At 41.7% G+C, this 27777-nt stretch overlaps 1 protein-coding gene across 1 annotated transcript in view; it reads right to left on the reverse strand.

Annotated features, from left to right (window-relative positions):
* Positions 1-27777, reverse strand: part of KDM2B (lysine demethylase 2B) — a 114423-nt gene that overhangs the window by 48579 nt on the left and 38067 nt on the right. Inside the window, exons 7-10 of the mRNA XM_054392499.1 lie at positions 25337-25430; positions 24348-24501; positions 13249-13364; positions 6835-6961 (exon numbers count right to left, since the gene is read on the reverse strand). Of these exons, the coding sequence (XP_054248474.1) occupies positions 6835-6961; positions 13249-13364; positions 24348-24501; positions 25337-25430 (491 nt within the window). The remainder of the gene's footprint in view (positions 1-6834; positions 6962-13248; positions 13365-24347; positions 24502-25336; positions 25431-27777) is intronic.

Raw genomic sequence — 27777 nt, forward strand, 5'->3', positions numbered from 1 at the left:
GCGAGTGAACAATTAATGAGAAATTCCTTTCACAGCTTTCATGCTTTGCAGTGCAGTAGCTCTGGATTAGGACAATGTGAATTATGCTTAAGGAAGGATTAAATGGACATTAAGGAAAAAGCTCAGCATCCGGTTGCTTAATGGTGAGGTTCAAAACAAACACTGAAGCCCAGTTAGAAGCTGGTAAATCTATCCTTATTATGGAGAAGCTCCTGTCTGTTGCACAGTCTGTATACCATCTTCTGGCAAAACATGCACCTTACTTGTCAGCTGGGTAACAAAGATGCAACAGGCAGTGGCACAGTAACTGTTTGAGGGCAGCTTGCCCAGCTGCTTGATTCTGTAGCTTCAAAGAAAAACCCTGTAAGGCCAGGTGCACCTCTGTGTGATGCACTCAAGAGACACAAGTTTGGCCCCTTTTTACTTCCCAGGCCAAAGGTGCTGTTGCTACAGAATCTGCAAAAATCAAGGATCTCTGTCCAGTTCATTTGCCTTTTTCCTCAGAAGCAAAATAGCTGTAAGATTACTCCTAAAAGGCTGAAATGCCTGTGAAAATGGTCACAAAAAGTACCAGCTCCCACCAAGGCTAGTCAGAGCCAAATCCAGCACCATCCACAGTGCAGGCTAACCTCCTTCCTGCATTCCTCCGAAAAAGCTTCTCCATGAAGTACAGCATGGTTTATTTTGTGTGCTGAGGTGGTAGCATGCAACACTCCGAAGCAGCTCCTCCTCTCTGTTCTGTGCTAATACACCCCCATGCTCCTCTTAGAAAAACAAACAGGATTAGAAAATATCTTAACCAGAACATTTAAAAAACACTGGGCTACCCAACTTTTCTTTAACACTGTTTTTCCCTTTGTCCACAGTAGCTACCACACTTACCCACCTCAAAGGGCTATATAATCAGCTTATGTCATTCTCCCATTTTACAGCTGAGGAAACAGATGCTTGGGAGAAAGCACGATTTGCTCATTATCACACATCAAAACTAGGGCAAAATCAGGAATCAGAATCCAGACTCTTGAATCCAGGGCTGGAGCCCCTTCTCTAAGGCGCACTGCCTTGGTGAGCTGTTTTACAACTGACTGAAGCACAAAAGCCCAGCCTAGAAGGGATAAGGTGTCAGTGATAAAACAGAAGGAGGTGAAGGCAGATACCCATCCCTATGCTATCAGCACAGCGTCACTAACAGAAAGTGGTATAAATCTGCACAAAGGAAATTATGTTTCTGTCTTCCTGTGCTGTAGCTCTGCTGAACAGGAACTAATGGCAGTAACTGGGGCAAATCTCAAGCACAGACAAGGCCTAAAGAGAGGGAGATCACGTTATGGATATGTGAATAATTTACTTCAAGTAATGCTCTGGTGCTAAGAGCAAACAGCCTTCAGGAGAGATCTCCACTGTTTGTCTCTTGCTCTTATCTATGGACACAAAAGGGAGGCGAGGAGTGGAACACCACAGCACACTGGGGGCCTATTCCCATCAGAGGCAAGCACAGGGAGAAGGGGGGGCAGCAATTCCATCCTGCCAGCTGCCACTGCTTCCCTGCCACCGGCCGTCTGCACAAGACAGGCGCTGATGTGCCAGCAGCACCTGGGTACAGTCAGACAGAACCCAGCCTAAATCAAACCTCAAAAATGAATCAACCCCAAACAAGTGCCCTGTGGGATGTCACATGCTGCCCTCCTAACTGTACCTTCGGGGACAGATAACCTGAAGTGTTATCAGTCTATTCTGGAGCACTAGGGGATTACAGCACTGTTGCACCATCAGATTAAGAGTGGGCTGCTTTCAAGAGATAACATCTGTCTGCTACTGCTGCTAATTTAAAGGGGGGAAAAAAGAGGTAAGGGAATCAAGAATTAATCAGTAATAGAAGGACAACTTCAAGAAGAGAAAGGTTCAGTTTTGTTATTTTCAGGTGTTTTGTGGTAACACAACAAGACCTGAATTTTATTGATTGATTTTAATGAAAACAGTGTTTGACTGAGAGTTATGAAGCTGTGAGCTGAGGCCCTCTGTAAGCAGAATCTGCATTTACTTTCTAAAGAAGTGCATTTTAAGCACTCTATTACCGGGGTTCCACTGACATGGCTTTTTGGTTTATAAAGTTTCTCCATGGAAAAGAGTTCCTGCTAAAAACAACCATGGTCTCCTTCTTCTGAGTCAATCCAGCCACCATTATCAGGTTAGAACTCCAGTTCTGGAATGGTCATCCAGTCTGGGCTCCCATGCAACTTAGTACAGAAAGACCTCCACCCCTCTCCATTTCAAAGCAAATACAACCAGCTTGTACAAATCAGTCAGTGATAACTCAGTGAAGAGGAGCAGCAGCACAAGCTTGACCACAGGACAGAGCTGGCAATACCTTTATTTCTATAGCAGTTCACTTCCCTGTGGTTTTGGGCAAATCACTTAACTTGTACAAGAAGGATAATCATACACAGTTTCTTTCCTTGCTGAAAAGCAACCTGCTGTATGACAGAGCTTAAAAGAAAGGGAGTGGGGTGAGACATAATTATGAAATCTTTCTAAACTCTTTGGAACTGTTCAGTGTGTAACATCTACCTTGCCAGCTCCAAACTCCAACACTGTGAGCTCGGAGCAGCAGTTTCTGTTGGTCTGCTAAAGGCAGCAATGACATTGTCATTAGCAGAAAAAAACCCTGAGCATACTGGAAATGGATCACTGCACAGAGCACCTTGCACACAAATCACTCAATATAGTCCACTCCTGACTCTCATAAGCAAATCTCTTCTATTCCCTGAGAAGATGAAGGAGAAATAAAAGACAGACATGGCTCCCTCACCACGCCAGAGGGCATATTTTCCTCATCCATCAGGTTCAATATACAGTTAGACCCATCCTGCTAAAATTTTAGCAATGGGAATCTTAAAAGATGCAGGCTACAGAGAAAGCACATTTTTGATAGCTCAGGATCTTTTCCCAATTACTCTTTGTCAGCTTGCTCTTAAGATCCATATCTCAGTGAAGGTCAATTGTGGTTGAAAACATCCAGTACAGACTCATTCATGATAAGAGGAAAAATAATGAAGACGTATCCATCCCGAAATGGTGCATGTTCAGATCTAGTAGGAAAACCAAATAGGATCCTGTTCTGATTTCAGCTGGCAGGACAAATGTCACAGTTGAGAGGGACAAGAAAAAGAAGAAAGGCAGAGAAAGAGAGACTGTGTGCTTTTACAGCAGCCTGTGATTGCTGTCATGTCATCATTCCCCTGAATGTTTGCCCTTCTGTGGAAAAGAACAGTCTCACACAGTAACTAGGAGGTAAATGACTGAAGAACAGGAGAGGAAGCCACAGTCATCAGCTTCCAACTCATTTAGAAGGGCAGACATTTTTGTTTAGGGAGTGGGAACACTCAAGGTGTTAACCTTGCTTGGTTTTTTTTCCTGCCTGAGCATTTGTGAGTTAAGACATTCAGAAAGCAGATATGAAGAACAATATAAACTGCTCTAATAGCAGCCAGTTATTGGGACAGAAGTATCACAAGACAACCACAGCAATACATTTTCAGGAGTAGGCAATGCCTTGAAAGAGTCACTCTGAATTTAGCAACCTTCACATCAAAGCAAATAAATACCATGCAATGAAAATGTAATGTGAAAAGTCTAAAGATATCCTTAAAGCACAACTGCTGATGAATTTTCCGAGTTCTCCAAAGATGTTCTCTGTCACCGCAGTAATCTCTAATTTTTATTTTATTTTTTCATTCATGCAGGAGAACAGAAACTCTACCAATTCCATGAAAACCACCACCTTGTGAATCCCAGAGACTATGGGCAGCATCTTGTGCTCTCTCTGATGGGATGTCCTCCTCAACTAATAATCAACTGTTGCTTCATAGCTTCTGAGATCCTGTAAGACCACTGTATCAGAAGGTATATAAGAAACAAAAGCGGTACAACTCAAGGGTGAAATTAACAAGTTCTAATACCCAAAAGGAAAGGCAGAAAGTAGGTATTTAGAACAAATTATGTCAAGGAAATTATTAAAAAAAAGAGAGAGAAACATTAAGATTATTCAAGAGGAATTTCCAACAATGAATACAAGGATGTGAAGAATTTTTTTCTTAAACCAAGAAGGACAGAAGACAATTAGATCTATTGAGGGATCTGCAGAGATGTTAAGTACTTTGTTTCACTACTCTTTAAGGAGAATAATGGGAAATTCTTTGCCAAGGGATATTCTCTCATGGGAAATCAAGAAATTGCTTGCAGATAGAGAAGTCTCTAAGGAAGAGGCAATTTAAGGACCTTAGCACTTCTGAAGGAAAGCTTAAAAAACAAAGTGGTGGTGGTTTGGAACACTGGCCTCATTTGGATCTCCTGTCCCACAGCCAGGGAATGATATTAAGATATAGACACCACAGAACAAACAAGTGTAATGCAAGGATTAGAGTTTGTAGAGATTTATTGGAGTCAAGAGGCTAGACACTGAGATCAGTTAAAAGGAAAGACAAGCGAGTATTGAAACGGCATTACTCACACAACAAAGAGTGCAGCTTTCTAAAGGCAAGTAATGTACCTTTACTCGTTTGAATCTGACAAATGCCAAAGTGAAAGCACCAGCAGATACAGTAGATCTGGGTTTTTGAACCACAATCTTCAGTTAAATAATTATTTTAAGGTTAAGAGTCTGCCAAGCAATAAAAAGCAAGTTTCTGACAAAACCCAGCATACATCTGTCTCTCCTGGAGAGAAAGGTCCTGGATGTCAGTGTCAGAGATGTTATCAGCATGCTAATACTCTGAAGTCAAGAGATAGCAGGCAGCTGGATGAACTACACACTGTCAGTAGATGCCACTTCAGTAAGCTGGGAGTACTGATCCATTCAGGAACAGCAGCTCAAGATCTGCCCAGCTAGACACTCCCAGCACCACCTCAACTCCCTGCCACATCGTTGGGCTGCAAGTCGGCTCAGCTCATCAGCCCTGCTGACAGCAAATAGATTCAGTTTTCAAGAGGGTTAATCTTCAGTCAGATCACTGAAGGGATTCAGCTCACAGGGCAGCTGTACAGTCTTGAGTTCATGAAACAAAGTAGTCTTGGGAGAGCAGCACATTTCTCACAGTAGCTTCAACACTATGCCCAAAACAACACCAGAAAAGTTTCATGCCCGCTTTCTACTAAGCCAGCAACTGAAGCCACCACAGGAGACAAGACCCTGACCACGTCATCACCGAACCATTTTCCAAGTAGCCAGGTTCATTTTCCTGACACTTTCACAGGTCAAGCAAAACGATCCTGCCCCCTCTAGACACTGGGCATCTACAAATCTAGTGAGCCTTTATACAATTTGAAATCCCTCAGCTAGTAACTGGGCTGAGGCACATTTTGGGGGCATCAACAAATCATTATTGATAACTACTGGGTTGGACTGAAATTCACACTGGTGATTTAGCTGGAAAAGGTCCCATCTCAATATCCTGAACCATCCACTCTCCACATCTAATTTTTTCTGAAATTACACCTCAGTGACCTGGCACCTACACCCTGCCTGCAGGACAAGCCTCTTTCTATGCCAGTGGTTTAGACAACAGTGAATGCAAAGTTTTGTCACTGCTTTTTGAACAGCTGATCCAAGGGGTTAAAATTCATCCATTCCTCCAGCATGGTCTTATATAATGAGAAAAATTCCTCCACAGAGTTCCTGCTTAATTAAACTCTTCTGACCACAGTCTCACAGAGCTAAGAGACACAAAATGTGAAGCATCCAAATTCCCAGTAACCCCAAGAGATTTCCTTGGCATACCTATTCAGACTAGTAGCTCCTTCAAATTACTCCTGGTTAGTAAAACTCACCGGAGAGCGACATCTACCCATAACTTCTTCAACCCCTTCTACTAAGAAAAATACTAGCAGGTGATCATTTCCCTCCTCTGTCTAGAACCCAGGGCAGTTCCAGCTGTGACAGGTCAATTCCAAGTGGCATCTCAGGGAACAGGAGGTACAGAAATACTTCAGTCCTCCTCCACACTTAACATGTATCAGTTAAGATTTAACTGCTGCTTGTGCTGCTTTCAGCCATTCTGCATTTAAAAGCAGGGAGGGAAAGTGGCCCACCATCTTGGTCCTCTAAAAGGAGGAAAAAAGAGGGCAGCCCAGCAAGGCAACAACTGGAATTGTCACACAGTGATGTAAAGCTCACATCAGTGCCAAGGTAATGCCTTCCTGCTTCAGGCACAGCTATTCCTCTCTGCTATGGGCCATTTTCAGCTATTGCTGTCAAGGTGTCTTTGACCTCCCTGCACTTTGGTTATAGATCACAGAGATTTGTGTAGGTGTTTTCTTGGTTTTGTAATTCTACAGAACCAGAAGTCAGCCACCAAACAGAGAACAAAAGCAGAGATTAAAGAGAAAAGAAAGAAGCCAGGTTTAGTGACCATAACACATTCTGCAGAGGAGACACTCTATAAAAGGACGAAATATCCACCCCACCAGAGCACATTTGCAATGCAGACATTTCTGGCTACTAAGGTACTGTGCCAAACATGGCAGTAAATCCTCAACTGTTTGGCAGATCATCTCAACACAAACATTACTGAAACCAAGGAACGAACGGATCTAAAAATTATTTTTCTGGGATCTGCTTGCTATAGGAATGCTCAATAAATACAATTCAAAGTAGGCTGGTATCTCATGGAAATGCTTAAAAGTTAAAACCTTCCCCACCCCAAAATAAAGAAATAGTTTGTTACATTTTCTGCAGTTCACCGGTTCAATTTCTAATCTGCTCTGCAGAATCCAAAGCAGTAAGTAGCCTAAGGTGCTAACACCCATCCTGAATATGTGCTCAAAGGATTCACTCACCAATTAACATTGATTCTTTCTGGTACTCTTTGCTGAGGTGGCAGCGCTGGGTCACACAGGACACGTATCTCTCCAGAACATACCAGCACATTTCATAGTAGAAAGGATAACGGAATTTGGCATGCACCTGAAAGCAAGATCAAAACTGTCAGTCCATGGGGAAGGGCGAGAAGTTTGCGGTACAAGGGCCAGTCATCATTCTCATCATGTTATCAAGAGCACAAACAGTATGCAGGAGGGGGAGGGGAGAGAGGGTGGGAGCAGAGTGAGATGTATGCCTTCAGCATACGAAATGAGGAGCCTGCCTGCCTGCCTGCCATGATAGCATCATTTCTTGGTTCACTAATTTGTATCCTCTTGGGGTGGTGGTAGAGGAAAGGGTTTGTGTTCTTGTGGAATCATGAAACTGATGGATGGCCCCTACGGTGTTATTTACCTACTGTATAAACATAGGGTGGTCACATACAGATGTTAGTCACTGAAACTCAAATATAAAGGTGGCATTTTCTTTCCTGCACACCATCACACGTTTTTTATCAAAATGGCAACATTGCTTAAAATGATTCAAGCAGGAAATACATATTTTTCAATTATGGTCTTCACAACAATATGATTAAACAAATGAACACACAAATTCTTGATTATTGTTAACCACACATTAAAAGTAAAAATCCCTAGCATGGTTTACACCATGGTATTTTGGTAATAAGTCAGCTTTTGCCACAAACAGAACGGAAAAGCAGGATTTTGACAAAAGATCCTGTCAAGCTGTGCAGTACTTCTTACATCGCAGACCTGTTGTTCTCTCACAAAAAGCTTATTCTCCAGCACTATGCATTTGTGAGAATATTTCAGATTCAAAAGAAGACCAAGTGGGTTTCCTTCCTTACCAGCACATTTTTCTATCTGTGGAAGGTCACTGTACCAAAGAAGAATCTGAGAATCTCCTAAAATTCAAGATCATGTGTATATTCACTATGATTTGTAAAAAATGGATGTCATGCATCTTGCATGCACTTGTACTTACACTGTACACTGCTTTGTCCTGGTGGCACAGAAATTTGCATTTTGCAGGCTTGCATGCATGCATGCACTGCACTGGGATTATACAAGCTGCTTCAAACCAGTCTATGCATAGTAACTGCTCACCTAGCCAAGAGGTGTCCACCCACCTTTAATGAAAAGCTAGACTGCACCAGGAAGGAGCATTATCTTAGAAAGCCCATTTTGAAAAACAAACCCAAAAACATCACCCACTCCAGATCACCCAAACCCAGCAAAGTCTGAACAAAACACCAATCCAGCACCTGGAAACTCAGATTCAGCCCTGCAAAACAGGCACTGCTGAAACATCTGCGTAGTGATGAAAGCAGCCACTTGAGCATATCAGTGACTTACTAGAATGCCCATATTTGAAAACTCTCCCCAAGGTGGACAGTCAAAGCACTTGCCTCTGTTCCCAGGGCACAGGAAATGCAAACACTTTCAGCAGTAAAGCAAAATGTAAAGAAAGGAAAATAGACTGTATTGTCTCACTAAATGTATCACAGTGTAGGATTTCAGTACTCCATGGCAATTCCCAAAAGTTCAGATCTCTTAAATTCAACACAAATGTAGCTGGTAAATCTGAACTGTGTATTGCTATGGGCCATGTATCCAGAGATGCTGCACCTTTTCAAATGTCTCCCTGTGCTGTTTGCTACAAAGCCAAAAAACAGAAGAGGGAGGAAGAAAAAAAAAAAAAAAAAAAAGGCAAAGCCCAACCAAACAACATCCCCCTAAATGCGAGAACATTTAACCCCAGGGTCTTTTGGCATTGGAGAATATTTTTCCTTTGGTTTAGTTATTTGTCATAAAGAAGAGATCGAGTCACTTAGCACTATTAGGGAACACAGGGGAAATTAGCCATGCTAAAATATATGCTAATAAAGGAACTCAAATTTTTCCAAGAGAGCACTGCAGGAAACAAAATTTGCAAAGAATTGACTTACAAACAGGAAGCCGCCTTCCACCCCTCAGCCTTCAAAAGGTTTTCAGCCACATGCCTGGGAATATTAAAGACATCATTGCTCAACATTTGTTGACAGATTCTGAGCTTCACCAAATTTAGTTGTTACCAATGTTAATTCAATGTGAAAGACAAGGAAGTAATGCATGCAGTGCTCCCATTATGTGTATCAATCTTTAATATTCAATTTGAGTTCCTAATTGCCTCACTATCAATGTTCCAACCCACAGCAAATCCCTCCATGCCTCTAATTCACTGTTTGCCTGAGAAGGCTCTGCTTTTACAAACCTTCAGAAGTAAGAGCTACCATATGTAGCAAGAGATACTCTGCAAAGATCTACAGTGCCTTCTGCCAGTAAAGCAACTCTACCAGTGCTTTAAAAACCTCTTACAATTTGCCTTATGGAAAAGTATAGAGGAGTAGGTTCTTTAAGATATCCTTGGATATTTATTATGATGGATATGAACTGCATTATGTACGTGCCCATAGTGTTTCCATTCTACATTTATAGTCAAATGAACTCTTACAGGGAGGGGGGGGAAGGAATAAAAGAAAAAGAAATTAAAAATGTTCTGTGATGAATTTGAAGGGTAATATCTGATACAGACACTGCCAGAGGACTAAATCCCCCACCAGAAGGGAAATACACTGGATCATCTAATAGGCATTTCCAGCTCTAACTTCTGTGATTAATAATTTACAATCTACTGAATACATTTTTTAATTATTCCTGTACAGCCAGAGAAATCCTCTCTAGAATATGATCCATTTCTTCAGTTCAAAGTGAAATTATTTTAGAGAATTATATCCCCCTCCAAAATTGAAACAAACAAACAAAAAAAAAACCTCTAAGCAAGCCAGGCACGTATTTGCCTTAAGACTCTCTCTCCCACAGTCCACTGTAATCATTACAAACTACACTTGTGTTTAATCAGTCTGATCACAATATTGAAAAACAATTTATGATTGTTTACAGAATAATGAATCCATCCACTTGAAATGTTCTCTCACTTTCCAGAAAACAAAACATCATCTGTAGCAAACACCATCATCTGTGAGTGACCACCTTACGTATCTCTCTGGAGTGCTTCTGTCCCTATCCAGGCTCAAGTATTTTAACACGGTTAAATTTAGATGAGTTGGGAGTAAGTTTGACACATTCTTCCCCTTCAGTAATACAGAGCTGTAACACCCCTGTGCCAAGATGATGAATTTCTGTGTGGCAGCCTGCTCTGCACTTATTCAAGCTGGTCTAGCAGAGGGCTAAACAGCTTGGCCTATTTGACTAGCTGTTAATTGGCCTCTAGGAAAGCCAGACTGCAAAATGAGAGTCTCTACAAACTGTAATGCTGGAGAATATTTGTTTACCTCAATTGCACATTAGGAGCCGTTTCCAACAATAGACATGTTTTTTATTACTCCTTAAAACTATTTTTAAATGGCTATAACCCTCTTAGAAAGTCTCCCAGGGATATGAGAAATTAAGCTAGAATAAGCATGACAAGTGTATAAACTAAGCAATTTTATCAGGCTGTAAATCAGTGTTACTGCTTCAACCACGTATTTATTCCTGTCTTAGCTGCTAAGACAGTAACAACTACACCTAGCATAAAAATGACTTTGAACATCAGCAATCAAAGATGATTAAGCATTATATAGGAGGTTTAAACACGGTGAAACCTCCATAAAATTGCTCTGGGCAAAACGAAGAGGGGAAACACACCTGTATTACACTTTGATTCGAGTATGGCAAATTACTTTGTCAATCACATCATGTAATTTACTTCTGTGCTGTACACAATGGAAAGATCAATACTGATGAGAAACTCATTTGCAGTATGTTCACACTGCTGAATTTGTGTGAACTACCTACTGCACTCGGCCTGCTCCACTAGCCAGAGGATGAATGGAAAGATTTGAACAAAGAAATTCCAAAAATCTGATTGGCAAAGCAAATAGAGTAGCAGGCACTGGAATCCTATTTTGAAAACATTTACCCCTTCAAAATTCTTGCATGATATTTTCAGGTTGTGTGTGCATGTGTGTGAATGTTATTATTTCTAAATAACTATTGACTTTCCTGCCTTTCTGTATGCCTTAGTCGCAGGGCTTGTATTTTGTTTCTGTCTAGAAACTCTTGCTCTTCTTGGACTGTTCACACAGTTATGTTGTTGTAGGGCTGCCTATCAGCACACATAGGCTGTGCTAGCATACAGCAACATACAAGTGCCGAAATTGTTCCTAAGAAGTCCTGGAAATTCTGGGCTGTTGGCTTCCATTAGTCTTTTTAAAAGTCCTGCAGTATTTTTTGAGGGAAAATGATAAAGAACTGCACATATTTTGAAGAAAATCTAAGTAACAAATGTAAGGGTTTGATTTTCAGCATCCAAATGTTGCAGTATCCCTTTCCAGAAAACTGTGACAGGACGTTTTGGAAGAGGCAGATACCCAGCTCCCACATGCTGTGGGGAGAGGATCAGAAATGCTAGTGACTTTAGAAAGTCATTTCAATGTGACAGGCTAGTAAGTTACCAGAATATTTGACTGCTACAGCAAATTCTACCTCCTGGTATAAACACTTAGGAGATCAAAGCTGCACACTGCTTCCCAAGGCAAGGGGCCTGACATGAAGGACTACTGAGCAGTCACAACCTGAAGTATGTGATCTTGGGTTCCTCAAGTCCTGTGGGAACAAAATGCTATCTTTTATATAGCTTCAAGGTAAAGAGTGTTTCCTTCCCATCTTCCCTATAGACAGCAATGGAAATAACTTGTTCCTAATTAATCCCTCCTCCCAGTCTCTGCCATTCTCCATGCAAGCTGCCTGTACCAGCATCCTTCCTGGCAAGAGCATACCCTCCCCTTAAACATCTGCAGCAAATATATCCAGCATACATTGCTGGTTCTTACTTAAAGACACTCTGAAAACCTTCCTATGTCTAGCCAGACAAGCCCCATTCTGCTTCTCCCATCATAACTTTTTCTTGTCCAAGTTCCTTCACATTTTAAGACACTTGGGATACCCATTCAAAGCTAGACTGTACTCCACTTTAGCCTCTACCTCTACATCTGCTCTCTGCTACATTCCCTGTTCCAATTCCCCCGAGTTTCAGTTCGTCTTAATCTCTGTTCCACTAAGAATTCATTTTTCTCCTTAATATTCTTTCTCTTCATTAAATGCACTCCAGGAAGCCAAATGCTCCCAGCACTGTTTTGCAATGTGAAGATCACCAGGCCTTGTGCCCCCTGTGAAGTATGGAAGGCTGGGGGAAGGACACCCTTCCTCTCACTGACAGATGCAATTTCAAACATAGATTTGCTTCAGGCCTATTCTCTCTCACTGCAAACAAAGCAATTTGGGGTAAAAATCCACTCAGAGTCAGAATTGTGCCCTCTTCTAGAGGTGAGCAACAGTGAACTGTACTGGTGTCCAAGACACATCATTTTAAGACTTTTTAGTGAAGAAGAATTGCAACTTCTGGCAACTGTCATTTTGGCAGCTCAAGTCTCCATTAACACCTGGCACAGCTGGCACCTGTACCAGCTCTGTCTCAGTGCAATGCCTCCTGGACAGTCAGCCACAAAAAGTCCCCATCTGAATTAGAACATACCACTGGTCTGGTTTTGCATCAGAACCCTATGATTGCCTCACAGAGCTAATTTAATTTAAGCCTATCAAAACAGCAGCACCTCCTCAGACTCTGCCACTTCATGAAACTGCAAAGTCTGTAATGATTAGGTGTCCTGTTTATTAATCAAGGATAAGATTTTCACTCCCAACAAAGAAGGAGTAACCTCCTCCAAGATACAATAATCTTTCCATAGGGTAGATGCTACAGCCAAATAAACACCACAACATTTAGATTAATGTCCCACCCCAGACTCCCTTTGTTCCAAAAAATTCTTGCATAGTTATCAAGTCACTGCAGAATAAAATCCTGCAAGGTATTGAAGATGCTGTTTCATATACAACTTGTGTGCAGCTTTGTCAGTTCAGCCATGGACAGCAGAACCATCCCAGTCCTTGTAGCTCTCCAGGCTTGAGTTCCATTCCAAGAGAGTGCAGAGATAAGCAGGTGGTTACCAAAAGCACTGGTACAAAAGTCTGTACAGCACGGTGTGGTTCTGTGCAAAAGGGAAGGTGTTTTATGAAGGTGTAACAGGCAGACAAAAGACACAGAAGGGAAATGTCTGTGGACAGCAGGGAAAAACAGATGAGTAAAGCCCACTAAACCCAGTCAACATTTGAAAATCTCATTACATCACCTTTACCTCTTGTTTCAATGACTCTGACATGGAGATCCCATCAGTTCTTGTTTGTCAAAAGGAAAACACGGGGGAAAGACTATGAGAAATCATAGTCACAAAGAACTGTTCAGTTAAAAAGATAATCAAGTGTCCTTACCCTTGTTCTGTCCTCAATTTCATAGATGCGAAGCTGCATGGGAACATTAAAGCTATGCAGGATATTTCCACCAAACACCAGAGAATCTACTGGAGTATAAACCGCATGTATCCACCCTAGAGAGGGAAAGCAGAGAACTGAGAATGCCTCGTGCTGTGTAGCATTACAGAGCAATTTATAATCAACTTTTAACAACCCCATGAACTGCAGGGGGTGAGAGGTTGAAGCAGTAGAAGGTTAAATGGTATGCTCGTAGCCGTGCTGTAAGACCAGTCACAGCAGCTTACGATGTACGACCCTCTGGAAATTGGCCTCTTCTATTTATTCACAGAACAGTTACAGTGTTTACTGAGAACATGCAAGCTTGTGACTCAACCACATCCATGACTAAGAAGCAAAATCAGTCTGTTCAACACACTGGGCCCTCAGATAGCTCTACTGGTACCTCTAGTAGGGTTGCAAATCTTGTTAGCAGTTGTGAGGGGCTAGGGCTTGGAACTGGACTGAGTCACATCAAACTTCTCTCACACCAGCATCAGAGCATACATCTTCAGATGTCAACAGTTTCAAACTATTACCAACCCTCCTTCAGAGGTGAAAGTTTCATAGCCTATTATCAACTTCCTGCAGCAACCACAAAAATCTCTCACTGCAAGCCCCACTTTAAGGGATTTTACATTCCTATTAGTAGAGCTGATGAGACTGTTCTGACCCAGTCCTGCAAGGGACTGAATTGATTTCACAGGCTCCAAAGTGAGGGAAGAATTTTCTATCACAATGAAGATCCAGGCATAGCAATTCAGGCAGCCACACACCAGCTCTTCTGCTTCTGCATTGTTTGCTTGGTATGGCAGCCGCTGAAGGACTAGCTATGCAAGACTGTAGCCTCTGATCTCTGCAGTGAAAAAGGAATTGAGCCTGCTAATGATCTGGGACCCACAAAGACCTGACTTTTTTTTTTCCTTCTTCTTCTTTTTTAATGAAAAGCATTACAATTTATAAACCAGCAGACAGCAAGGCAACATAGGGGGTAGTCAATTTTCTCCTAACTGTGCAGTACTTTCCATTAAAGCTGTGGCAGCTCTCCTTCACTTCAAGCTCAGTGAGGGAGCAGGAAAATGCCATTCAGCCTAAAGGATTCTCCAGCTAGCAGGCACGAAAGCTCTGCTCTGCAACAACCTTTAGACCGTAAAGGCCTGCAAAGCTCTGAGAACTCCTTGAGCCACAGCAGATGGCAGAACTGGGGCTTTCATTTAAGGGCATATCAGTAGGAGAGAGACAGGAAGGAAAAGAAATCAGCACTAGAATTTTCTCCCTGGAAACCCAAGCTCATCACTCTGGATACATTTTTCTGAATTTCAGAATCACTAAATGGTTACAGTTGAAAGGGATCTCTGGAGATCCAAATCCCCTGCTTAAGCAGGACTACCTAGAGCCAGCTGCCCAGAACTATGTCCAGATGGCTTTTCAATGTCTCCTAGGATGGAGACTCCAAGTCCTCCGGCCAACCTGTTTCAGGTCTGATTCCACATGATAAATGGGAGACACACAAAAAAGCAGGTGGCTTATAGCTCTGGCAGCTCTTGGTACTGCTGCCTCATTCCTGCTCCAGTTAGTATAATTTCAGTTACAGAGTCAGTCACAATGATCCAGCCTGTTTATCACTTCCAAATCAAGAACAACCAACCAGAGAGGATTTTTTTTCATGTAAGTATAGCGTGGCAACTACATCCATCAACACTCTCAAAACTTCGCAGTTGAAGTAGTTCACCACCTCAGAAGAAATACATCAGTCTGTACTAAGAGCAAACCACTGAAAAAATAAACAATCTTCCTGATCCTAGTCTTTGGAAAGGCAGAAAGATCCACAATTAAGGAAGTTTGGGTCACCTTCCACTAAGTAATCAAAGATTTCATGGTTGGGGAAAAGAATGGAAACAATGTGCTAAAGCAAACCTGTTGGTAGGTCCCCAAAACCAATTTACTGCATACGTGCTGAACCATAGGGTGAGTTTGTGTGCAGTTCATCTGAACTGTCAGGTTAGATATGAAGAAACCGAATCTCAAAAAAAAGAAATGACTTATCCATGGCCACACAACCGAGTGGTGGCAGACAGGTCAGAAACAACCAGGTATCAGCAGAACATTCCAGAGTCCCCACCACTACGTTCCACTGCAGTTCCCTCAGCACAGATCAGTCAATGTGCAAACATACTGGAGCTGGCAGATCCAGTAAGTTATTTTAATGGAATTATCAATATAATTCAAAACATACTTTGCTATCAAATATTTGCAGTAACCAAGCTGAAACCTGGCTCTTTAGTCCTGTATGAAAGGTGGAAAGGAGATATCCTTCATTTTCTAAGAAATAAAATGGAATCCCATCAACACAGTTGTTCTTCAAGAGTATGCTTTTACTACAACCACACGGTAGCCTCCTCCTCCTCCAAATTATGTTTCCTCAGTGAAAATTTCACAGCACTTCATGTGCTCCCACATGCAGGCCTCAGCTCACAGTTTCTCTGCCAGCTACAGGACACAGCCCTGTGAGGGGAGTCACCTGCTTGTAAGACAGATTTTGGCCACTCAGCTGTATAGCACTTTTCAGTCACACTGCATCCCAAAATAGTTTTTACTTGCCTGAGGAACCTATATGCAATATTGAGACTGCAGAGATAGAATCACTAAGGGGTGTATTCCAGGGACAGCAAGGGCAAGATTAGACAAAAAAAAAAAAAAAAGTAGAAAAAAGTAGAATTGACAAGGCAGAAACCACAGGAAGATTGGCACAGACAATCTTACAAAGGGAAAAAAATAAATCTGTTCTAATATTAACAAGACTCTGTACAGAGGAAAACTGAAGAGGCCAGCACCAGAAAAGTAGGATGAAAGAGAGATGAGCAGAAAACAGGAAACGGTTTCCACGAGGGTAATACATTGTGGAAATGAGCTCTGAGAACAGATAAGCTTGGATGGCACATTCAATTCATTCCCACAGCTTAGCTACAAGCACAACTCAGAAATAAACCAAGGAGGATGAATGTTCATTGTGACCATTTGCAAACAACGACACATCTTCTAAGCTTCCCAGTTATGAAGGGAGGAAGACAGACCTCCAGAATGGGAGCAAGCTGCATGGATACTTAAGACAAAAAGGATGGCCAAGGGGACTGCTTTAGTATCCTCCACACCAATCCATCCTGCCTGTCTCAGCTTTGGCTATGCTGGATGAACTGACAGGTCAGTTGACATGTATGATCACATCACTGCATGCTGGACAGCCTGTCATGTCTGCTCATGTATGGCTGCATCTGTCAGCTCTCACAGCAAAAATGTGCCACAGCCTCCTACACAGACACCTCTGAAGCCAGTGGCATCAATTCTCTCCTCAGTGACCATTTTGTTTACACAAACCTGGGTGCTACTGCACAACCCTCTGTGTTTCTCAGGTTGCTGCAAGACAGGAGATAACATATCTCCCCGTGGTAGTAGTCTCAAAAACTGTCATATTCTCCAAAAAAAGAGAAGCAACAGAGTAAAATTCTGTATTTTCAGTTTTATCCTTAATGCTAAAAAAAAAAAAATAAAAGAGCACTGGAGTAGCATCAGAAGGAATGGATTAAGAACTGTAAAAGTCAAAAGCCAGTGGAATAAGATGTTTTTCATTTTTGGCTGAGAAACATAAATAAAAGCACCTGCTAAACATTATCTAAGGCTACAATTAAATCCTACAGATAAGAGAAAAACACACACTGTGTGGCTTCAAGGATTAGTCACAAAGTACAACACTCTTCCTCATGGGTAACCAGTTTCAAACCAGTATGTGTTGATGGTGGTAACCACTGAGTGAAGGTGGAGCCAACTCATCCTTCCTTCTCAGGCTGATCTGACAGCTTGCAGCTGGAGCACGCTCTTGGTGCAACAGAGCAGCTCCTGTGCAGTCCTGACCCAGGAGCAGGGAGCAGAGTACTTCTGACTGCACACCAGCCACACCAGTGAGGAGCTCAAGTAAATGGAGAGCTTTGGAAGGATAAGCACTGCAAAGTCACTGCTCACAATCCTCATTCATTTCAAGCCTCATCAAGAAGATTGCCCACTTACGGTTTCTCTGAAGCTGATTTTTTTTTTATTTCAGTTCTTAGTGATAGTTAGTAGTGGTGAGTATTTTTTTCCTTCTCAAACCGATCCTGGTTTATGAAGCCAAGCCAACACCAAGCAGGAATTCTATCCAGGAGGCTCAGAAATACTCTCAGCCAGTTTACAGTGACAAATTATTTCACCACTCCTAAAATACCCTTGAATATTTAGATGTTATCATCTCTAGTAAATCAAGAAGGTAAAATTAACAGTAACAGAAGCTTTTCCGAGCAGTTCAAAGATACAATCTCATTATCTTTTGAATTTTATAAAGCAAGTATTATTAAACACTGCAAACTTTTTAGAAGATTTCAGGGGCCTGCAAATTCCTCCTGTGCCTTCAAGGATGCAATCATCAATCTGAGAATAATATAAAAAAGAATATTAACTTATAAAGCTACAGGGCAAACAGACAACAAGATCCAAGCCAAAACCAGGCTGCATCTGTTTCCATTAGTAACTGAAGAGATATTTTGCTTTGTGATAGGAAGTAGATGTGTTTTCCTGCAATTCTACAGCAACCTGGGGTGGAAAAGGTGAAATATGTATGTCTCAAAAAGTGACTAAGGAGATAACCTGAGAGTAGGCACTGCTAGAAAATGAAACACTATTTTCCTCATCTCAGAAGAATGATTGTGTCATAATACTGCCCACAACCAAATCTATCAAGGAAACATCATGTTTTCATTTTAAAAGTTAAAAAAAAAAAAAGACAACTAATTTTGCCCCAGTAGTACAAGTATTACAGCAACTCTCAATCTTACATCATTTGGTAAGAATTAGGTAGAGCATTGCAGAGGAAAAATCCAACATTATGCTCTCACCTTTTATCTGAAAACAGACACTCAAGGCAAAAAACTCTCAACTGATCCTCTCCACTGATCCTCATTGCTTGGTCCCTGAAGGTTCCAAGCATGGAGCTCCCATTAATGTCAGTGGAAGCTCCTAAAATGAGAAAAGCTAACAGCAACCAAAAATAGCCAGGCAGCTATGCAGCCCTAGCACAACTGCCTGCAAAAAATTTACCACTCAGATTTTAATAGCCTGTCATTTTCCCTGATATAAAGACTGTATGGTACCTTCTGGCCCCATCACATAATAATTCATCAAATACTGACTAGCATAGTCAGAGGTGACTGCACACTCATAATGGGCAGAATCCTCCTGATAACCACTGGTACAGTATCTGAGGCACTTTGAATCCTTGCAAATAGCTGCAGAGAGTCTAGCCCAGACCATCACTTTTTGTCCACTTTCCTCCTTGAAAACATTCATCTGCGAAAAGTCATTATTTCTGCATTTGATTACAAACAAAAACTTTTGAGCACCTTCCTGTTACTATGATAATCACTACAGCCCGAAAAGAATGTTCTCTTAAACTGCTGCTCATTCTCCAGCTCTCCAGAAATTAGGAGAGACTGTAGCACCATGTTTTCATGGCAAAAGCCCTACAGTGCGTTATAAAGAACGCGAGAAAAATAAACCAAACAGCTTACTCCTCAATGGAACACTGCCAGCTCCAAAGTGAAACACAACTGTTATTAAATAGTATGCAGCAACATCAGTGAGAAGTGTGAAGAACCAGAAAGAAACACTACACCGAGTTGATGGTAAGTTACCCTGTCTGGATTTTGATTGCAAGAATATCCAATAAATTAGCACTCCAAAAGTCTTCTACAACATCTAATGTTCAATCACAGAATCACAGCATGGTGAGCATTGAAAGGGACCTCTGGAGGGCATCTAGTCCAACCCCTCTGCTAAAGCAGGGTCACCCACAGCAGGCTGCCCAGAATCACAATGTCCAAGTGGGTTTGGAACGTCTCCAGAGAAAGGAGACTCCACAATCTCTCTGGGCAGCCTGCTCCTGGGCTCTGACACCATCACAGGAACAAAATTTTTCCTCCTGGGTCCAGTTTGTGCCCATTACCCCTTGTCTTGTCCCTGGGCATTGATGAAAAGACTCTGGCCCCATTATCTTGTCCCCCACCCTTTATTTAAAAGCATTGAGAAGATCCCCTCTCAATCTGGTCCTCTCCAGGCTAAACAAACCCAGATCCCTCACTCTTTCCTCCTCACAGAGATGCTCCAGTCCCTTCAGGATCTTTTAGCCTTCACTGGACTTTCCAGCAGCTCCCCTGTCTCTCTCGAACTTGGGAACCCAGAACTGGATACTCCAGATACAGACTCATTATGGCAGAGTAGAGGAGGAGGAGAGCCTCCCTGAATGCACTGGCCACGCTTTTCTTCATGCATCCCATCTCTGACCATATCCAATATTCCGTTTTCAGAAATACTAAGCACACTGGGACTTCCTGGACATCATTTTATAGACCATGCAGTGGCCTGTTGCTGAGACTATCACTGGCAGTTTTTAAGAATAGACAGAAGTCACTCAAAATGTCCTAACCACCTGAGGGTTTGTGCTTCCCCACAAACATAGCTCTCTAAACTGCCAGCTTACACACATCACCACCTCATGTCTTCAGCGTGCTGACATCAAAGTCACATATTTTGAAAGCCCACAGTAAGAATATCCACACAGAGTCAACCCTAAACCATACCTGCTCATCAGTCTATTGCCCCTGACCAGCAGCAGAGGCTTGGGAAAAGAAACAGGATTAGAGCAATTCTCGGTAGTATTACCCGTCTCCTCCCAAAGCAGTCAAATCCAGTGTGTTTGAAAACTTTCTTAGACCACTAACACTGCAAACCCTGGAAGCAAACTGTATCTACAGCAAGCATGGCAACTTCCTTGGAGGTCAGCAGAACTGGCCTCCAGAAAAAGAGAAGAAAATCCAAGTTCATCCATGTTGTAGCAGAGTACCGTGGCAGTTAAAATCCAGAACCAGCTCCAGTTCACCTTTTCAAGACACAATGATCACAGATACTGCAGGACATGTTTTCCACAAGAGACTACCAGTTGGCCTGCTTTTGCACATCTTGGTGTTGCATGTGCAAACTCTCTTGAGTTGCATTTCTCTTGATTTTGAAATGCTGCTGTCCTCACCAAACATACATACACATGCATGAAAGAAAAGGTCATGTTTTGAAAGAGATTTGGCAGGAAATTGTGGGGGGGGAAGCAAAGGAGCTTAATGTATTTCAAACTACTGCAAGATCTTATTTGTAGAGAGTACCAGGGAAGGAGGAGAAGAACAACAGCAATGTCAGAGCACAGCAAAAATGACATTCAGCAAGAGCAGAAGACTCAAAAGAACAAGCAGATTGAAAAAGGACTGATTTTTCATTTTGTGTGTGCTTAGTTTTGAGCTTGAGTCTAGGTAACAGCCGTGATGCTTAGGAGGGGACAAGAGAAAGTACTGTGGTGTTCAGAGAATTGAGACAGAAGGGAATTCGACGCCTAATGCACCACTTGAAAAACCAAACACAAGGACTGAAGTAAAAGATGGTTTACAGAGCATAAAGACTGAGGAGGCACATGAAGAGCAAGCAGAGGAGAGAGTAAAAGGTTCTAGTGCAGTTATGCAGCAATGTAAAAGGAAAAAAATATTGAAGTAAAAGGAGAAGCACTAAAGATACTCTAAAACTGGATAACGCACTGGCATTAACCTAGTGAGCAGTATTTCAAACAGGCTGCAGGGGAGCAATCAGGATGTGACAGAACAAGTGGCTGCACACAAGCCAGAAACACATACCTATAGTGACCCTGAGCAGCAGAGATCTGAGGGATGTGGCCCAAATACTGCTTCTGCATGTCTTCAGCACAGTGATGAGAGATATCTCAACTACTTCTCCTTAACACCACCATAATGGACTCCAGACACTTAACACATCCTCCCTGGAAGTCATCACCAAACAAACATACAGTAGAGTAGAAAGCTACAGCACAAATAATGCTGGACAAGCTCTAGATCTGATTGTGACTGATAAAATGTTGTTGTTTCCCTATTGAGGAAATAACTGAGCACTGAGATCACACTTTTTCTCTTCCAAATCATGTTTATACCTGAGAAGTACACTCTATAAAGAATTTCCCTTCTCTTTGGCAGATGGGTCAGACACACAGCATGTACTGTCCACTATACCAGCGTAAGGTGTGTTACCTTGACTGAAATTAATCTGTGTTCAACACTTAACCATATGAAAGATGAAACACTGCTACCCTAGGGCCACAGAATTCTTTACTAATGTCTTCCTGAACAAGGAAGGACAAGTTCTCTCCCATTCTGGGAAAACAACAGTCAGATTTCTACAGAAAAAAAAACCATATGTTCACTGACACTAGCAGCAACTACAGCTTCCTCCCCTCCTGAACCATCAGTTGTTTTAACATCTTAACTCTGTATCTGGCCACAAACTTCATCACAGCACAATGTTGCATATTTCTCAATCAACAACTATGCTGACATCAGTTCAGACAATTACATTACTGGAAAAGGCCAGGTTCCTAGCTGATTTTATCACTCTACCACTGACTTTATCAGAGTTGATCATCCTCAACTCATCAGTGGGAACCAGTAAAGTGGGAGGTGAGAACTTGTAACAGTGCATCACTTGTTCAGAGATGTCCTGTGTGGCCATCAGGAATGTATCTTGGCCCCTATGCAAGGCCCTAGACTCTGTGTCCCTCAGAATCCCAGTTTACTTCTCTCCATCCCAAATTAGAAGGGCCTCTTCCTAAAACACTGCAGGATGCACCCCAGCCCGTAATGACTCCCAGTGCTGACAATACTTCACTCAATTTCTCTTTGATACCACAGCTGTGATCATGCCCCTCAGCACTTTGCAGGGTTAGAAGAACAGGTAGAAATTAACTGGTTTAAACTTAATCCTGAAAGGATGATGGCAACGATGGAGAGGAAAATACCCTGAGGCCCTGCTGAACACTATAATTATGCCTTCTGTAAGAATAATTCCCATTCTCGTCCAAGTGGTTTGTAGTTTCAGGAATTTACTGTATCCTCTGCTGATCCTAGATTCTCAGAGAAATCCTCCATCTCCCACAAGCCTATGGTCTCACTTCATCATGTCTCTTGTTACAGTCTTCCCTACCTACTTCATTCTTACACTGATATAGTCATATTTCTAGGACCACCCTCAAAAATAGCTTGAAAACAGGGGCAGAGAAGGATATTCTGCGGAAAAAGTCCTTTGCTGAAATGTTCTCTCAACCCAGCTGAGCACTAGCTTTATCACTCTACACTTTCTGTGACCAGACCTGGAATTAGAAGGTGTTTTCCTTGTGGGATAAGCTGAAGCTGGTCAATAGTTTAGTGGGCTCAACTGAAAGGGAGACACTGGTTTTACAGGCATCCACTATCAGAACCTAAACACTTCCAGAGTACACACAAAACACATTCAAACATTAACTAATGCAATACATGCACAAACCAGGGCAGAAAGGTCACAGGAATTGACCTGTTTTACACAGCTACGCTCAATTTGCTGACCTGGAACAGCCTTTAATTAGACATTTCCATACTCTGAAAACAAACACGAAAATAATACCTGTTCACATAAAGGAGAGATTTGCAAATAAGTTTCCCAGAAAAAATACAGCAGAACAAAACCCCTTGAATCCATGAGGTGCTTACAGAGAAATTACTCATATATGCCTTTCAAATATGGCATGGAGCCCAAAATGTCTGAGATATTGGTGTTTCTGTACTCTGGCCTTTCCTAAGGAAATAGGAACTACAGTCAAACACCAGATTTGGAATCGCTTCATTTCAGCCACCACATTACAGCTGTGTCCTGCATGAGCTCTGACAACTTGCTGTATTCCAACTGCTGAACATGACTTAACTAACATCCAGAAAGTCCAGTTGGTAGGAGGTGAGTGAAGATAAATGCAAAAATGCAGTAAGGCACACTCAAACCCCCAATTCAAACAGTTGCAGAACATTCTGTTTCAAAGGAAGATGTAATACCTTTAATGGATCAACTTCTCCACCCTCAAAGTCATTTTATCTGTTGCTTACCAGGCTGATTCTGACCAAATACTTACAAATATACAAATTTGCAGCCTTCAACCGATACAATCAATGTTCCCTAGCTGGTAAGAACACTGTCACTATTTTCACATGACCTGCATTCTCCCTGCCTCCAGGATTAAAGTAATAATCCTATCTCCACAGAATAATTCTAGAGCTGTCTGGAACTTTCTGTCATGTGGAAAGGCTACCTATATTTATTTCCCTGCTAAGTTCCACTAGGCACAGTCAATGTGATACATCACTATAAAAAAACTTCTGGTCCCATAAGAGTCAAAGAAAGCAACACCTGATGAGGAGTGTTACAGATTGCACCTTCCTTAACCCCGTTTAGGCAGCAGCAGAAAGGGCTGAAGCCGCCAGCCTTCAAAGCAGCAACTGTTTAATTGCTTTGCAAGAAGAGCATGAATCATCCAACACACCTACTGAGGTGGGCAGTAGTGTAAAAATTAAGTGTGGTTGGGCTACTGAAAGATGTCCAGATTTAGCACAATCTCCTCCAGCAGAAATTCTCATGAGTTATGACAATAAGCTAAAGTTGTTTCCCCAAGAAGCAACTCTGAGGGAGCACAGCACCTGCTCTTCCACATACTGAAATCTCCACTGAGCTCCATCAGGGAGAATTGAGAACCGCTCTTGGCTACAGAGGCAAAGAAGTAAGCTAAAAGAACTACAGGTGAAACCTGCCAGAAGAGATCACAAAACCAGAAAGATACTTCTCCAGGAAAGCAAACAATAGCCAAAGTCAGTATGACTCTGATGAGAAGTGGTAGACTGAGAGACCCAAGTCCTGTCTCCTTTTTCCTGGAACAAGTGATCACTGCACACACTTCCTCAAAGCACATCTGCCATCAGTCTGGCTGGGTCAATTTCCAGAAAAAAATTAGGTGCATTCAGTTCCTAACATTTCTTTTGCCACAGCAATTAAAGAGGTCAAAACGGGATGCGACCAATAATTTTACAGAGAACTGTTGGTTCCAAAACCAGTTAGTTAACAGGTGATACCTGAAGGAATGAAGAATGTGTAGCCTTGTTTCAGCTCAATTCTTTGGCATCGTTCCACCCTGTCTCCCAGAAAGATATCACTTTGCTTTCCTGAGAGAACCCATTCTTCATAAAGTTCTAGATTCTGCAGAGTAGGCGGAATCAGCCAGAAGATCTAAAAATAAAAGAGAGATTCAACTATTACCAACAGTCAACAGAAATAAACAGCTGAGAGATTGCAACAAGGTTATCATGAACACATAACACCAGCTTTCTGCACAAAACACATTTTCAGGTGCTGCTCACAGAGGCAGCCAGCAGCAGCAATTAGTCCATGTGCTGGAAGTGGCAAGATAACTGTCAGTTGTCACCTCTGTTCCACAAAACATCTTACTCAGAAGATGCATGCAGTTTACTTCCAGTGTGCTGGTATAATACAACTCCACCGGACAATACAGATGAGTAGTATCTGTACTACAGTGTTCAATCTGCTGTACTTATTTCAGTTCCTACCACATGCTCTCTACACTAGAACTGGGGAAAAGCAACCAAACCATCTAAGATCTCAATGTAGTCCTATGTTCTAACACTTCTGTATCCTGCAATATTTCAGTTTCAGCATAGGGTGCATGAGCACACTAAAGGAACATGGAATCTCTAGGAGGAAACATAAGCTCTAGCTACAGAAGACGACTTGTGAGGGCACTAATCCAAGAAGGGTACAAACACAGGCACATACTCACTGCAAGACACTTCTAAACCATGCAGCAATAGCAAGCCTAAAAGCACCACCACCAGCAGATATCACATTTGGTATTTCATATAAATCATCCATTTGTTTCCTAAGGGTGAATGGTGTCCTTCTAGTTCAGCAAACTTTGTGTGCATCAACAAAGATTGATCACTGACTGCAAGCCCCAAAATAAGCGAAAAAAAAAGAAGAAACCAACCCCTTCCCTCCTTAACAGGCACAGATAAATAAAAACAAGTATCAAACAAGGTTCACCTACCTTCCCCCCACGGAAAACGTGATACCACACTGAAGTGCCACCAAAATCAATATGAAAATCAGTGAAACATCCTTTCACACTCATTAAACAGTATCTGTAAGCAGAGTGAAGGACAAAAATGAATCAGTATGAAACAGTATTTTTCATGTCTTAATTTGCAGAAGTTAACTGCATGTGCAACACTGTTTCCATCAATTAAGCTTCTGCATTTACAGGACACAGATTTGTCTCAAGAAGTAACTATAACTAGGTTTCTGCTGAAAAATCTCCATGTTCAAGTTTGCTGTCCATACAGCTGGAATGAAAGCTTTCAGAGTTAAGGAATGGAAAAACATTAAAAGTTACGCTGCTCCGAAGTATTTCTTATGCCACTGCCAGTCCATCGGGCGATCTGTTTAATGCTCTCCTTCACCACCTGACACATAACCTTCATCAGAAGTTGTACACAAATTGCTTCAAAGAGCAAAGTTTTGAAAAATATAATTTGCTTATAATCCTCCTGAATGCTCTTTACCTACTTGCCACTAATGCCATTTTTGCAAGGATTAAGGGACAGAAACCTGATTTGGCAAATTAACTCCTTTTTGTTCACATTTCTAGGCATTTCTCCATCAAAACACATAAAGGAACCAGCTGGCAGCATTGCTATCAAATCCACTCTTTTTTTATGCCGTCTTAGTCAGGTTTTCAAAGCAGCTTAAGGTCGGCATTGCTGCAAAGAGACAAGAGCTCTGATCTCACTGCACAATCTCAAGACTCCAGCCACCATCTGTAACTAATGGCCGAATTACAGCCACCCTCCTCACTGCAGGCACCTTTGCAAACGCAGGAAACACACACCACTTAACCCACTAACCTCTTTTCCTTGTTCCGGTCTCCGTTTCATGGCCTTTTTTTTTTTTTTTTTTTGGTTTGGGTTTGGGTTGTTTTTGTTTTTTTTTTTTAGAGGGGGATTATGGAAACAGAACCAGTATGGAATTTCTCAAAAAAAAAAAAAAAGGGAAAGAAAAAAGAAAAAAAAGAAGGTTTCATTTAAGTGTGTCTTTTTCTCATCACATTCAGGTAGAGAGAATCTCAGCAGTATGCAGACGGCGTGCAGAAGTCCCTCTAGATGATAGGCTGGAAAGGACCTTACCATGTGTCTGCAGAAGGCTGGCAAATCAGAAAGACTATAGGTACATAAGAGCCTGCTGCCTAGCAACCACATCCCGAGCTGGAGTTGACAGAATGATACGCAATGCTGTCATGAAGACAGTCAATTTGTGGGCTTCAAAAAAGGTCCTGCGCCTTCATCTCACAATTAAAACCTCTCCTTGTGCAATTACACGTCTCTCCTCTTGCCCACTGGAATTTTTTCTTTTTTTCTTTCCTCTTTTTTTTTTTTTTTTTTTAATCCCTCAGAAGCAGGATGAGAGCTTTTTTTCTGCCCCTGGGGTATTTCAGATGCTTCAAAAATCACAGCTAGCCAAGAAAGTGTCTAGACTCTCAATATGCTCCACTTCAAAATATGAGTCCTTCCCTCCAAAATATTTTTTTAATTCCTCCTTTTATGTTTTTGGGGTTTTTTTCCCACCAAAATGATGTTGATTACAAGTCAGATAGAATTTAAAAACAACAAAAGAAGCCCTAGAAAGGAAGTTGCATTTACTTCCAACCAAACTGCAAAAAGTCACAAACTGAATAATTGCTCATAACACACACACAAAAAAAACCCCAAACATGGCAATTCTCAGTTTGTGGTCAGTGCTGATGATTAAAGGGGGTCATGTTGATTTAAAGTACAAAATTGAAATCCTTACAGAACATTTTCAGTTTCCAAAAGGTCAGATGTAAACCAGATCACATTAAAAAAATTTTCTAAGACAGTTCTACCACAAGCACCAGTTACCTGTGCACATTAAAATACTGTAAATGAGCATAAATGGCCTGAACATTAGCCTGAGTTATTTATTCCTCAGCAGTCCATAATCGACACTTGAAGCTGTTGATCCATTTGTTTTCAGAGAGGAAATAGCAGGATTGAATTCTCTGATAATTCACAGTTCTTAAAATTTAGTTTTGTGAGAAAACACCAAGGTAGATGTGACTGTAAACATGCAACTCTTTTTTTATTTCCCCTTCTTGTTTTTCCGTATTTTCCTTGTTTTCTTGAAACTCCTCTAAACACAACAATTTCCATTCCAATAAAGGTGGTTTTAGCAAAAGAGCTACATATGGTGATTAATAAAAACCTGCAGAGCATCTGGGGAAAAAAAGAGTTTTCCTTTCCATCCACAAACAAGCTATGCCATTGAATTTCTGCTGTTAATCTTACAGGGCTGCTTTTGTCCAGGCCCAACAGCTACCAAAAGACTCAGGAGCCTGAAAAGGCAATCTTCCGCCATATAGCAATCTCCCTTGTTGCCAGAGTCTGGCACAATGCCTTTGCATTGACCTCTACA

Source organism: Indicator indicator, chromosome 26 (genome assembly GCF_027791375.1).
Source record: "Indicator indicator isolate 239-I01 chromosome 26, UM_Iind_1.1, whole genome shotgun sequence".
Classification (NCBI taxonomy): Eukaryota; Metazoa; Chordata; class Aves; order Piciformes; family Indicatoridae; genus Indicator; species Indicator indicator.